Source organism: Pocillopora verrucosa, chromosome 4, assembly GCF_036669915.1.
Source record: "Pocillopora verrucosa isolate sample1 chromosome 4, ASM3666991v2, whole genome shotgun sequence".
NCBI lineage: Eukaryota > Metazoa > Cnidaria > Anthozoa > Scleractinia > Pocilloporidae > Pocillopora > Pocillopora verrucosa.
Window position 1 is genome coordinate 26,990,021 of NC_089315.1, and position 12,598 is coordinate 27,002,618.

At 38.4% G+C, this 12,598-nt stretch overlaps 1 protein-coding gene across 1 annotated transcript in view; it reads right to left on the reverse strand.

Moving 5' to 3' along the window:
* The window catches only part of LOC131773442 (uncharacterized), a 45,216-nt gene that overhangs the window by 21,074 nt on the left and 11,544 nt on the right, over positions 1-12,598 (reverse strand). Inside the window, exons 13-31 of the mRNA XM_059089417.2 lie at positions 11,852-12,283; positions 10,851-11,477; positions 10,309-10,614; positions 9,617-9,904; positions 8,911-9,318; positions 7,970-8,079; positions 7,468-7,759; positions 6,907-7,103; positions 6,556-6,734; positions 6,289-6,461; positions 5,632-5,712; positions 5,307-5,482; positions 4,988-5,060; positions 4,415-4,507; positions 3,969-4,225; positions 3,719-3,827; positions 888-1,109; positions 602-715; positions 305-388 (exon numbers count right to left, since the gene is read on the reverse strand). Of these exons, the coding sequence (XP_058945400.2) occupies positions 305-388; positions 602-715; positions 888-1,109; positions 3,719-3,827; positions 3,969-4,225; positions 4,415-4,507; positions 4,988-5,060; positions 5,307-5,482; positions 5,632-5,712; positions 6,289-6,461; positions 6,556-6,734; positions 6,907-7,103; positions 7,468-7,759; positions 7,970-8,079; positions 8,911-9,318; positions 9,617-9,904; positions 10,309-10,614; positions 10,851-11,477; positions 11,852-12,283 (4,221 nt within the window). The remainder of the gene's footprint in view (positions 1-304; positions 389-601; positions 716-887; positions 1,110-3,718; positions 3,828-3,968; positions 4,226-4,414; positions 4,508-4,987; positions 5,061-5,306; positions 5,483-5,631; positions 5,713-6,288; positions 6,462-6,555; positions 6,735-6,906; positions 7,104-7,467; positions 7,760-7,969; positions 8,080-8,910; positions 9,319-9,616; positions 9,905-10,308; positions 10,615-10,850; positions 11,478-11,851; positions 12,284-12,598) is intronic.

Here is a 12,598-nt window from a genome sequence, read left to right on the forward strand (position 1 = left end):
TTCCACGGTGCACACTTTAAATGACCACGTATTGGTTTCATCGGGTCAAATTTACCTTATTGTAGGTATCTTAGGCATCGTAATTATAATTGGTAATGCGCGAATATCAAATTAAATTAACTACGTTTGTTTCATCTGAACCCTGTCTTTTATCAAACAAGCCTATTAAATCAGTACCCAAATGAACCAGACGCTCTGTCTCCGTATCGTAAACATAAAAGCAACGAGAGGATGAAGAATTAAACGAAAAAATAGTGGTCTTTTAAGGTATAGCAGCATCTCAGTAATTTGACGTGTATGTTACCTCTGAAAGACGATTTACACTTCAAGAGTTCTTTCGACGTGTCCGATGAGCACGATAAATCACTGAGAAGGCAATCCCCCGACCCTGAAATACAGAAATATCAAGGGGAAGGCAAGATCGAAGCTTTCTCGCTTTCCCTTAAACTGCAATTTTTAAAGTACACCAAGATATTTTAAGATTACATAATGATTGGTTTCAAGAGTTTTAGGCCACGAAAAGGCATGGTCGAAAATTTTTGTGAATTAACACGAATTACGCTGAATTAGAATTAGGTATGGGCTGTTGTGTCCTACTTACCACATACAGATGGTGTGTTAGTCCCGTCCCCACAGAACGGTATCTCCTTGCAGGTATTAGACCAGGAAATGCACGATCCATCAAGACAATGATATTTGAGGGGACATGGACTACCTGAAAAGCAAATCTTTAATTGAGTCGTGCGAATATGATTACCGCAGAGAAACATAGCAAGGAAATAGACTTAACAAAACGGATCAGAAAAAAACACTCTTTAGAACAATTACCATAAAAGTTAAGAGAAAACTAAGGTGGTGTTCTTAGCATGATGCAATCATGAACTTACGACAATTATTTTCATCATCTCCGTCTGAGCAATCGTTGCTGCCGTCGCACACAGCTTCCGCAGGAATACATTTTCCATCCTGGCAATCAAACTTATTGGAGGGGCAGCCACAGTTCTCCTCGTCCGATTGATCTTTACATGCGAGGTCACCATCGCATCTTAAATCGCTTTTGACACATTCTCCATTGTTACATTGAAACTGTTTTTCGCCACATTGAAAACCTGAAAAATTCAGCAAAATCAGCTTTCTGTTTCATTTTCTTTCTTTATAAGTGAAAGGCCGTGAAGAGAAGGAACTAACGAGGGAAACTTTGTCATACTTCTATGAGAGAATTTGTCAATCAGCACATCGTTATGAGTTTGACAATCCCCCAGACTGGTGAGTTGAAAAAAAGAAAAGGTTTGGTTGCAATTGTCAAAACCAGCCAACCAGTGGCCGTGGACTATTGGCAAACCAAATGTGCGCCTCAAGCGTAAGTGGTGAGGATTTTGGAAGATCCAAATGATCTTTAAGTTCCTTATAAAGTTCGCATATAACGCGCACTGTCATTGGTTGAAACAGTGAACTCTGTGAGAGTATAGAACACATAGCAAGAGAGCTAAAGCTGTCACGCCAACTGCTAAATAGTTCTATGTCTTACCATTTCCCGGACTTCTCTCTAGCTTTCTTGCGTTTATTAAAAGTGAAATTTCGGAACAAGCAAGTCGGCAAATAACAACCGAAGAACTAAACAAAAGTTTTTAAACATGTCCAGCGCCGTAATTGACGTTATTACAACTTGAGCAGAGAGGAAAATCCTCAAAGAGAAAACGAAATGAGCAGTCCGAGTTTTAAAGGTTTTTACACTTAGCTTACTTACGGCAATAAAAATGAAATACAGCTAACATTTGTCTCGTATATATAGTTTCGTGTAAAAAAAGGAAAGAACAAAAGAACAAAGCAGAATGAATTAAAAAAGTAACGATGAAAAGTATAGCCAAACTGGCATAACTGTTAAAATTCATGATAATCATGACGATCATGCTGAGGTCTATCGCGTCTAGCTCATCATCGTGGTTTCCGGTCATCGCAGTGTGACGCAAGCCTCAGAAATTACATCAGCCACCTTCTGAATTAAACGAAGAGCTAGGTAATATATCCTTTCCGATGCGTTTAGAGGATGGCCACAGTCTCAGCAGCCGAGTTTTACGGCGCTGTTAACCTCTGTAATCCTCTGAATTCGGTTGTCGTGCATTCATAAAAAAAACACGCCTTGAGCAGTTGTTTTCTAATCGTCATGTGAAAAAGACTCGCGTGTTTTTATAAGCTCCAATTCGGCTGGATTTCACTGAACATTTCACTTTCAGATTCTTTATTAAGTGCCGCTCTCGCTAAGAGCAGTCCTATCGAGTTCCTGTCGGAAAAAAAGTTTTCTCTAATTTTTTGCCCATGAAAAAGGGTTTAAGAAGCATGTTTCAATAATAGTTTAGTTGTTCTCCAATTCTCTTTCTATTCTCTTTTTTCGCGTTGCCAAATGATTTTTGGCCAGACCCCCCCCCCCCAGAATTTTAAAGATTTTGTCCAGAGCGCAGCGACTAAAATAATAGAGCTCACGGAATTCTACCTTGCTACAAGCTAAAAGATGTACTCAGTTAGTTCATACCAGCGTGATCAGCGGAGACCCTTCTCCTCGACCTTAATTTGCATATCAAAAATTCACTAATTTGTACTAAAGAATTCTCAAAATGCAAGTGTTAATCGGGCTGAAAAAACATACCGGTCCATAGTTTATACACCAATGAGGTCACAGATTGCCTTAAACCCGCGCGTATATCTTTAGCTTTCATCCACCAACATCTCAAAAACAACGCAAGTCAATGTGTTTGCTCAATTGCGCTCATGTCAAAGATCATTTGTATAGTTCTGAAAATTGACCAAGATCTCCTTTTGACCATTCAAACTTCGTGCGTTTATCTTCTACGTTGTGGATTTTAGGTTTTCATAACAACTGAATAAGAATAGGTGCCGAGTTGTCCTAAAATATTGCGTAAATGTGATCGGTCGTAACGCTTGTCCGCTTGCGTGACTTACCAAGTTTCCATATTTTGTCTGTGAACTAACTGAATACATCTTGTAACTTGTAGCAAGATAGAATTCCGTGAGCTATGTCATTGCAGTCGCTGCGCGCTGGACAAAATCTGTGAAATTTACACTTTCGATCGCTGTCTACAGGGGTGGTCTGGCCAAAATCATTTTGGGCTTGTGGCGACGCAAAAAAAGAGAATTGGAGAGCAACTAAATATTTTCGAAACATGTGTCCCTAACCCTTTTCTAGGGCAAAAAATAAAAGAGAGCGAGAGCGCCACTTAGTTTTTAAACTACCGCAGATTGTGAACTTTGATGGTTTGTGGACTTTGATAATTGGACATTTTTTAGTCTTGTTCAACCAATCAGATTATTTAAAACAATCTAACAAGGATTCTGATTGGGTTATTGTAGCGTGCTTTTTGAGAGTGTGGAGCATGCTGACGACATTGTTGTTCACTTTGGAAAAAAGTTTGTTTTGAAAATTGAAAGCAATGCGTGGGGAATTTACGTATTCTATATAATAAAACAAATAAAGAAGGTTTGACTGTGCTATTTTCTGTTGTAAAGCACTCAGGAGGTGGCTAGAGCAAGAAGTGGGGAGAAACACTCCATTACGTCTCATGTTTCTACCTGCATTACCTACACTTCTCTCGTGCTTTAGCCGCTCCCTGCGTGCTTTACAACAGAAGAGAGCACAGTCAGGGCTTCTCTATTTGTCAACTGTAAGGATGAAAAGAGAGAAAGAAAAGAAAGTAGAAGTAACCTGGCTTTGCATAGTAAGGTAGTAAGACACAGTTCTCAGTCTTTACGCTGACGTCATCAATCGCCACATTTACTAGGTCATCAGCAAAGCCCCCTCCCTCAAACATAACCTGTCACAAAACAAGAACAAATAGAAAGGGGCAGAATATGATGTTATCGACCACTAAACACAATGTTTCAAGGCTGTCACATGCATAGATATAAGCAAGTAGAAAGAGACTTCACTCAAATGAAAAAGAAGCTTCACTTACCTGAACAGCCACAGAGCTTGGCAAAACCACCTGAGCCACTGACCATCCTTGTCCGTGGTATCCAAGCAGCTGCCAAACTAACACCTCCCTTTTTTCTATTGTTTCCCAAAGCAGAACTTTCAAATACGAGTTTGATTTGGTTGGCATGAGATATTTAAACCGTAAACATACGCCCACCATCTCATTGGTTGGTTTCCATGACAACAAAGGAGTCCTAAGCCGTACCCTGGAAGATCTCCCGATGTAGGCAAAATGACCTAGGACACATAATATTTTGACAATGATAATACATTTATATAGAAGAGGACCAGGCTACTTTAAGTCGATCATTTCTATAAGCATGGAGATTGACTAGGACAGTTTAAAAAAAGATTATGACGCAGAGAACTCTACAACGTACATTTTCTATACAACAGTTAGGCAGGCAGAAACATCCCTCTTCTTACCTTGGGAGAACTTCCACTTCTCCTTGCTTCCAAGGTTAGTCCAGCCTGCACAATTTCCAGACTCGAAATGGCATACTTTTAATACTGCAACAGCTGTGAGAGTTGAAATCATCGTTTAAGCAATCGTCATAATCGTTTGCCAAATTGTGTTTTCTTGTAGGGATGTTAACCCAAAAGGGAGACAAGAATTGGAGGAGAAATACAAGAAACATATGGTTTTCATGAAAGTAATTTTGCCTCGTACATGTAAGACTTTTTTTGCAGTTCCCGGTTTTTGAAAGGAAATCTCAATAATATTCTAAGTTATCCCCATTCTAACTTCACGGCCCAGCAAGCTGATTAACAACCCATTCATTTGCTTGATTGATCGCTTAGATTTGCTCAAATTTAATCTTGTTCGAAAAAAGAAAGTCAATGCATAATCGTTGTGCACCAAACTTTCGCAGTTTGAATTCAGTTCGTATTTATTGTGAAGTCTTCTGAATCTTATACAAACTGATCTGTATATTTAATGCTTAATTGATATAAGAGAGAAGAAGAAAAATAAATCTTCAAACTCGTTAAACGACTTACCTTTAAGATAAATATTTCCCAGCACTCTCTCTTCAAGAATTTGCCCTGAATGGTCCAGAAATGAATAGATGATCTGGTGGCAAATTTGAATCTCACATTATGAACATTTTGAACAATTGTTTCAAGGTTGCGAACTTTCTCTTAGGTATATGTTAGAGAAAAGTTAAAAAGTGAATAACTCAAAGAGAAGAAGAAACTGGATTCTAAGGTTATCAAGTGTTCGTTTTAGTTCTTGGTGCATTAGTTTTATAAAAGCAAGAGGAAGTTGTCCGTAATCGTATCATATAATATCTCTCAGGAAACGCTAAAATGAACTAACCTTCACTGTATAATTTCCCGGCTCTCTGTATGTGTCAAAGAAAGTCTCGAATGATGTATTTAAACAAGACATGTTTACCGCTGGGTTTATTGTTACATTTTGTCTCAGGGTTGAGAGGTTCAGTTGCAGTGGACAATCAGGGCAATATATGCCCTGACAACAGAAGCGGTAGGTACCTGTTAAAAAAAATTGACATTTGGTTAAAAAAAAATTGACATTTGACGATTTAAGCCTTCGATTGATATTTCACACCAATTCCCTGTCGAATGAAACGAGAAAGCTTGACGCGTTATTTATGCATTGTTAAACTTATGAAAGAACCAACCTGACATGCGTATATTTGACCCAACGATAGCAGCTACCGATGTTTCAAGATCGTTGAGTCTCACCACCAATTTTCGTGTCCCTGTTTAAGATCCAAGAATTTAAGCTGTTCCTTGAATAATCCTAGCTAGCGTTGATCCACTATTTTTTAAAATTTAACCCACGGTTTGGATTCAGTAAGTACTCTAAGTTAAAGAAATGAAGTTCATGAAATCAGTCATCTCCGGAAAAAGAGTAAGGCGCATACGCCGACTACAGCAAGTCCTCTTGTATCTCGACTTTCTTTCCCTGCTGTTAACCGTACACTTGCAAACGAGCTTTTTTAGTTTTTAGCTTTTTCCTAGTTGTCTGCGTTATCCTTCTCCTATTTTTTTTAGCATAAGTTATCTTTTGAAAACGGTGACTACGTTCCGAAGCCACTTCGATAAGAAAAGAGACGAAACAAATAAAAACTCAATAATAATAATACAAAAATTAAAAAAGTGAAAAAAAAATAGATGATTGAAAACAAAATAAGATACAAAACACAATTTAAAGCGAAATAAACAAAACAAAACCAAAATACAAACAAAACAAAACCAAAATACAAACAAAACAAAACCAAAATACAAACAAAACAAAACCAAAATACAAACAAAACAAAACCAAACTGAAATACCTGGTTTTGTCCAAAATAGTCTTTTCTTAAGAATCGGCCTTTCAAAATCTCCATTCGGCCTACGCATGCCCACTGATATATGATCGTTTCCGCTTAAATCTCTTCCATACATCTCCATACGATAAATACGACATTTTTCAAGGATGATAGGCTGCGATGTCTGCTCTTCGTACCTTCAAACGACAGGTCACCAAAATTTAAGCATAACTCTGGTAGTCTTAAATTTCAGGAAAATTGGCCTTTTTATCCTTTGAATAAATTGCTCACCTGTCCCACTGAAGATATCTAGTGACTTTGTTAACAGATATGATTGGACTTCGGTTCTGTGCACTCTCGTCTGATTCGGTGTTATCTTTCACAAATCCATATTCTATGACATCATACTTCCACAACTCGCATGAATCGTCGCACGCAGCGTAAAAGACGTAGCTACCGCTCTGAGGAACCTAAAAATGGTGAGTAGGCGATTAAAGTTTGTCTTAGAAAATAAAAACAGACTGAGTGAGACTAACGAATAATGAATAATTTTTTATTTTCTCAAAAAAAAAAAAAAAAAAACAAGAAAAGTTTAAATGAACAGAAAGAACTCCGCTTTAAATAGGGATATTTCACGTTTACCTGCAAATAAGCTGTCAATCTTTGCGCGTATCCGTCTTCCAAATCGATAGGAGCATCAAAATCTGGCAAAACTATTCGGCTTCCTGGCGGACCTTGAATGAATGGGTGTTCGCGCAGGATTGATTTACTCCTTGCACCGTCATTCTTCATTCTATACCATGTCTCACGAAGCACTCCCATTGCCTCTGTAAGCGACTCTATTGTCGATAGACACATTGCAAAAAGTTTACTGCTACTTCGGGTAAGAGGGAGGGGGGGAGGGGGGCATATAAGACCGCGCAAGGGTATAGAACTAAAAAAAAACATGAGATTTTCTTCCTTTGCTCATAAGATTTCCTGAAGGATGGGTTAAGAGTTTGTCAAAGCTGTAGTTTATGCAATCTGAAAATGAGCATGAATTTCTCGGCCCAAACGCATCAAATCTATAATTGTAGCAGAGAAAATGGTTTCTCAAAGGCTTCGAATACGCGGCCTTAGTTATATGACCCCATGGAAGGCTCCAAGTACTTAAAAGCTCCAAGAGGGAACTTTTATATTGAAAGGAAACTACCGGAAACTTACCAATAGTTTGTACGATAACTTGGCACAGGACTAGAGTGACATTATTGCCCTTCAACGTTATCTTCAGGTAATTTCCTAGCGCTGGTGGTGAGCAGTAAAATTTAAATTGTTGGTTTACTCCATCATATTCCATCGATTCGGAGCAGGTTGAGTCTGTGCCCTGTGGACTGTTTAATACTCTGACGTTGATAATTCCGCTATCCCGTGGGCAACAATCAACTTTATCAATGATTACCACAGAGATTACGTACAAATGTTTATCAAGGTTAACTTGCCACCAAGGGTTCGACTCCTAAATACATGAAAAAACGAGAAAAAGTGTTATGTTAGAACTTTACAGAAAGCAAGCAAGCAACATACCAAACAGCAAGACACTGAAATAAGTATCACAATTACTTGACCCAATCGTTATATACTCAATGAATGTCTAGCCTATAATTATGTGAAAGGAAATCCAGTGCATTTACAGTGGATTCTTCCCTTTTTTATGACAATTTCTTACCCTTCCCGAACGAAAGCAGGTGGTGTAAGATTTATCAATGGCTAGAGAGGACTCATACGGCACCAAAACACTGGAACAAGTGGTTTGACTCCGGTTTGATAAAGAAGCTTCTGTAGGACAAGGGAAAATTAAAGAGCATCGACACTACAGTTTGGAAGATGTTTTAATCATATTTAGCTTAGGCGGAGTAAATAACTTTGTAAATAGAAATAATTAATGTATTAAGCCACGAATAATAATTTAATTGACTACCATTACGGTGGGAAACATGTTTGAAATACCTTGACACTTTTGGAAAGCTTTAAATTGGTAGAAGAGGGGAAAAGGAGGGGAGCACTTGTAGCGAGGAAAAAAGAATGCATCGAAAGAGGAGACCAAAACAAAAAAAAAGGTACAACTTACTCTGAGAAATAATAAAACGGTAACTATTTAAATTTAATTGTAACTATTCAAATAGGAGAGGAAAATGGTTTAAAAAGCCGTTCTCTATTGATAAAATGTGTTACAAGGAAAGCTTACAGCTTAAAGTTTAAAGCCTTTCAAAGCTGAGAGTCTGCACGAGACAGAAATAAAGTAATGTGACGTAAAAGTAAAGCAAACAGCATCCATTTGAATAGAAGTCAAACATGGTTGAACATTATCTTGACATGATAAAAAGGCATTTTCCATCTTAAAAATTTCTTAGATCTCAAGCGTTCAGCTTTAGGTCTAAAACCTTTGAAGACCCTAATGTTATTGTCTGAAAAAGAAATATAAATATGCCAAATGAAAGTGTTAAAATTGGATTTTCCTTTTATTTTCCCTTTGTGGTTTTGACAATTTGTTTCTTTCGTGTTTCTCAGAAGGTTTTAGACTAAAGGCCACGAGCTTACTTTTTAAGAAGTGCTTTACAAGAGAACGCCCCTCTCTTGCATATAACCGCTGAACTTATTACAATTTACCCGATCGTTTCTGGCACAAAGGGTATCTGTGTGACTTGCAAGCACCATTCTTTATTCTGGATAAACCAGCCGAAAGATAAGCACAGCCTAGATTGTCAACGTCCCTCGTTGGATGTCCTGACACCCACAACGATTCGTTCAGAGAAGTGCCATCAAACCACGTCCAGTCATCATGTCGGCCCCTCATACCAATGAAATACTTAGTAACACCCGGTCGGTAGGATCTAATTCCCTCTAACACAACAGAAAAAGCACGTCTTAACCCTTCCCCTGAAATCTTTGCCAGGGTACCTCCTTTAAAATTGCAAATATTCAGGGCTTGCTTCCAGTTTACTTTGCTGTAGGTATCTAAGGAAAAGCAACCTCCATGAAATGGAAAAAATATGGGACTGCACCAAGAAGTAGACGCTACGAGAAAAAAAAAATTGTCTGAATAATTTTGTTTCTTTGCTTTGCCTCTTTAGTTAATTTAAATGTGAATGGAAACCTAGAGTTGAGAAACTAAGAATGAAGTCATTGTACTGTTATCATTCAATAACATCTTAACCCTCATACAAAAAGATGAAGAGATCCCAGCGAAGATATAAGTGTCAAAGAGGGAACCAGTCATTAAGTAATACAAGTCTTGACATAAAAGGTCAAACTACCTGATTATGTCTTAACTAAGGAATTAAATGAAAATAAGTAAATAAATTCGGTCACAAACCTTGAAAGGCGTAGACACGATTCGCCCAAGTTCCTCCTTTTCCGTCACCTTCGCATCCATCGCTCTTACCATATTTATCAAAAGTCTTCTCTGCTGTTGCACTGCCGTAACACTCTCCACCATACTGAACTGAAAACATGCGGAAGCCCCTTTTGCGAGCAACTACGGCGCATTTTTCGATAGAGTTCTTGCGTATTTTGTGGTATCCTGTCAATAGCGGATCTTTCTGTTCGAGTGATGCAATTGCACGCGAGCGGCGATCTTCGTAGCATCCAATATCAATATAATCTATTTAAATTGTAAGAAATTCAATTATTATGCAAAACCATCAAAAGTGCACTCTATGGCAAACATGAGCCACAACTGACTAGTAATCGATCACAGGGCAAAAATCGAGCTGCATAATCGAGAAACATAGAAACAAAACAAAACAAAAATAACAATCTCTGACCAGGCTGGATCGTACTTTTGAAATAAATTTGATGAGCCATAAATTCCATAATTATTTCAGGACATTTATTTCCTAAAACTAATAACTCCCGTCTATTACGGCTCACAAATTTTAAGCCACTTAAAGTGTGCGTTTCAGCCTTTAAATTGTACATTACGAAAGCAAACTCATGGAATTTTTCGGCTACTTCATTGTCTACAATTCAATGTAAAATATAGTATCATTACATCAATTAACAAACCTCGAATGATGTAAACATTGTTTGCCCATGATCCTCCCTTTCCATTTGTATTGCATTGATTACTCTCACCATATCTATTGAAAGTTTTTTCTGCCGTTGCGCTGGTCATGCATTGCCCACCATATTGAACAGCAAACATGGTGAATCCTTTTCTTCGAGCTGCAAGGGCGCACTTTTCAATCGCTCTCGTACGCACGTCGTAGTTCTCGACAGCGATGGGGTCTCTTCCTTCAAGTGTTGGAATTGCTCGATGAGGCTTGTCTGCGTAGCATCCAACACTGGCATATTCCATTGAAGGTGTAGATACTTCCATACGTTAAAAGAAAAAATGGAATTATCAAAACAAAACTTACGGTTGAACCTTATAAAAGTTAACGGCTAAAGAGTTATAAGGTGAAGTCTAGCAATGTTGTGACCGAGATGCGTTATCGGCATCTCATTTGTTTCTATGGAGTATCTTACGAAGCTACGCTTTTCGATTTCACAGGGTTTTGTACAGCTCTGTGGACATTACGACTGACAAGTAAATTAAACCCACTTACCAGTTTTATTACATCGTACTTTCACTTTCATGATTTGATCCACAGATAATGCTTGATCATAAAACTGCAAGCAAGAAATCCTGCCACGGTATTGCATTTTTCGATTTTTGGAGGCCCCAACAATAACATTCCCATGAGTCGCTAACTCCATTTTAGCTGAAATAAATTCCCGCATGACGATGCTCTCGTTGACCCAAATAGTTGCCATGCCGCTGAAGTAGTCATACGTAGCACCAATGAAATTCCAAGAGTTTGCTTTTAGAACGCCCTTCTTATGCAGGAGATAACTCTTAGAGCTGTCCCGTTCCTTAAAAAGTACTTTAACTCCGAGCGTTGAGTGGAAGACCGTCACCGAGCAACCGTGATCTATTATTAGACCAGTGCTAGAATTACTAAGATGCACCCAAGCGAATACACTTATAGAAAACCTCGTATCGATTTCTCCGCGATTTTTTAATTCTGCATGGCTATTGCTAGTTCCTAAAAGCAAGGAGCCATTTGGATTTCCGAAAGGACCCGGTGCAAAGGTGATGTCACTGAACACAGCCATACTGGTTCCATTAGGGCTCAAGTTCACAGTTTTGTTAATGCCACCCACGAAGAAGAGAGCCACAGGGAGAGGAACATCTTGAACCAGAAGTGAAAACATAAATTATTCGGACACATTCTGAATAATGCGATAAACGAAGTAATGTTTTTGAGCAATTAAACACATCTGAAACAAGATCAACCACAGAGTAACCACCTGAGTTTATAAATTGAATCTGTCGTGGGACAATGTCTGAACAAAGCTTACACCAGTCAACATAACAACTTCATTTAAAAACAGAACCGATTCCATTTTAAAGCTTTAAAGAAAAGCGAAAATGCAACTTAGTGGGTTTATGCTGAAGGGTTAATTTGTAAGGCCATTTTTGTCTCCGAAAATATCTCCAATTCAGATGCCATTAAAATATATACATTGATTAGAAGATGTTATCATATATTGTTAAAAAAGTTACCTAGTGGCTCTTCACAAATATATCTCCCAGTACCAGTGCAAGGCTCGTCGTTTAAGCCCCATCCATCCCCACGCCAAGTTGAATCCCAACTAACAAAACTCAGAAGAGATCCACACTTGCCATCGCCACTCGGTTCGGTAGGCTTCCACAAACCTTTGTGTGCGTTTGACAGCTTTTCGCCGTCTACCCAAGTCCAGCGTAACTTGCTCTTTAGCCCAAGAAAAAGATCGAAGTCTTCGAATTTTAGGTGTTTCCTCTGATTGGCAAGGGCTTCCAGTACATCAATACCTTTGGCAGTGGCCATTTCGCTATTTTGTTTGTGGCACAAAGATCGCGCCAAGCGCCATTCCCGAGCTGATTCAAAATAAAACATGAAACAAGATTTTCCTACTCCGTACCAACCGGGCTGACATCCAGAAGTCAAACGATTATCTGCAAATCGAACAAAACCTTTTTAAAGCTTGATAAAACCCTAGCAAATGTAATATAACTTTATCTATCTTACCAGCCACCGGTGCTTTTTGTTAAAACGATGGTAACATCAATGGGTCGAAACTGTTTTCCAATCAGATTACAAGGCTTTAACGCGAGCAAATCCAAAATGTCATTTTTTTCCTTAATTGACAGATAAATTAGCAATACGGAATTAGGTTAGAAAGTTTTAATTTGAGATGTCAACCGTTATCACTCACCATTAATTTCGTGCAATTTTATTGGCCATGTTACGTCACGTGGTGCAAAATCACC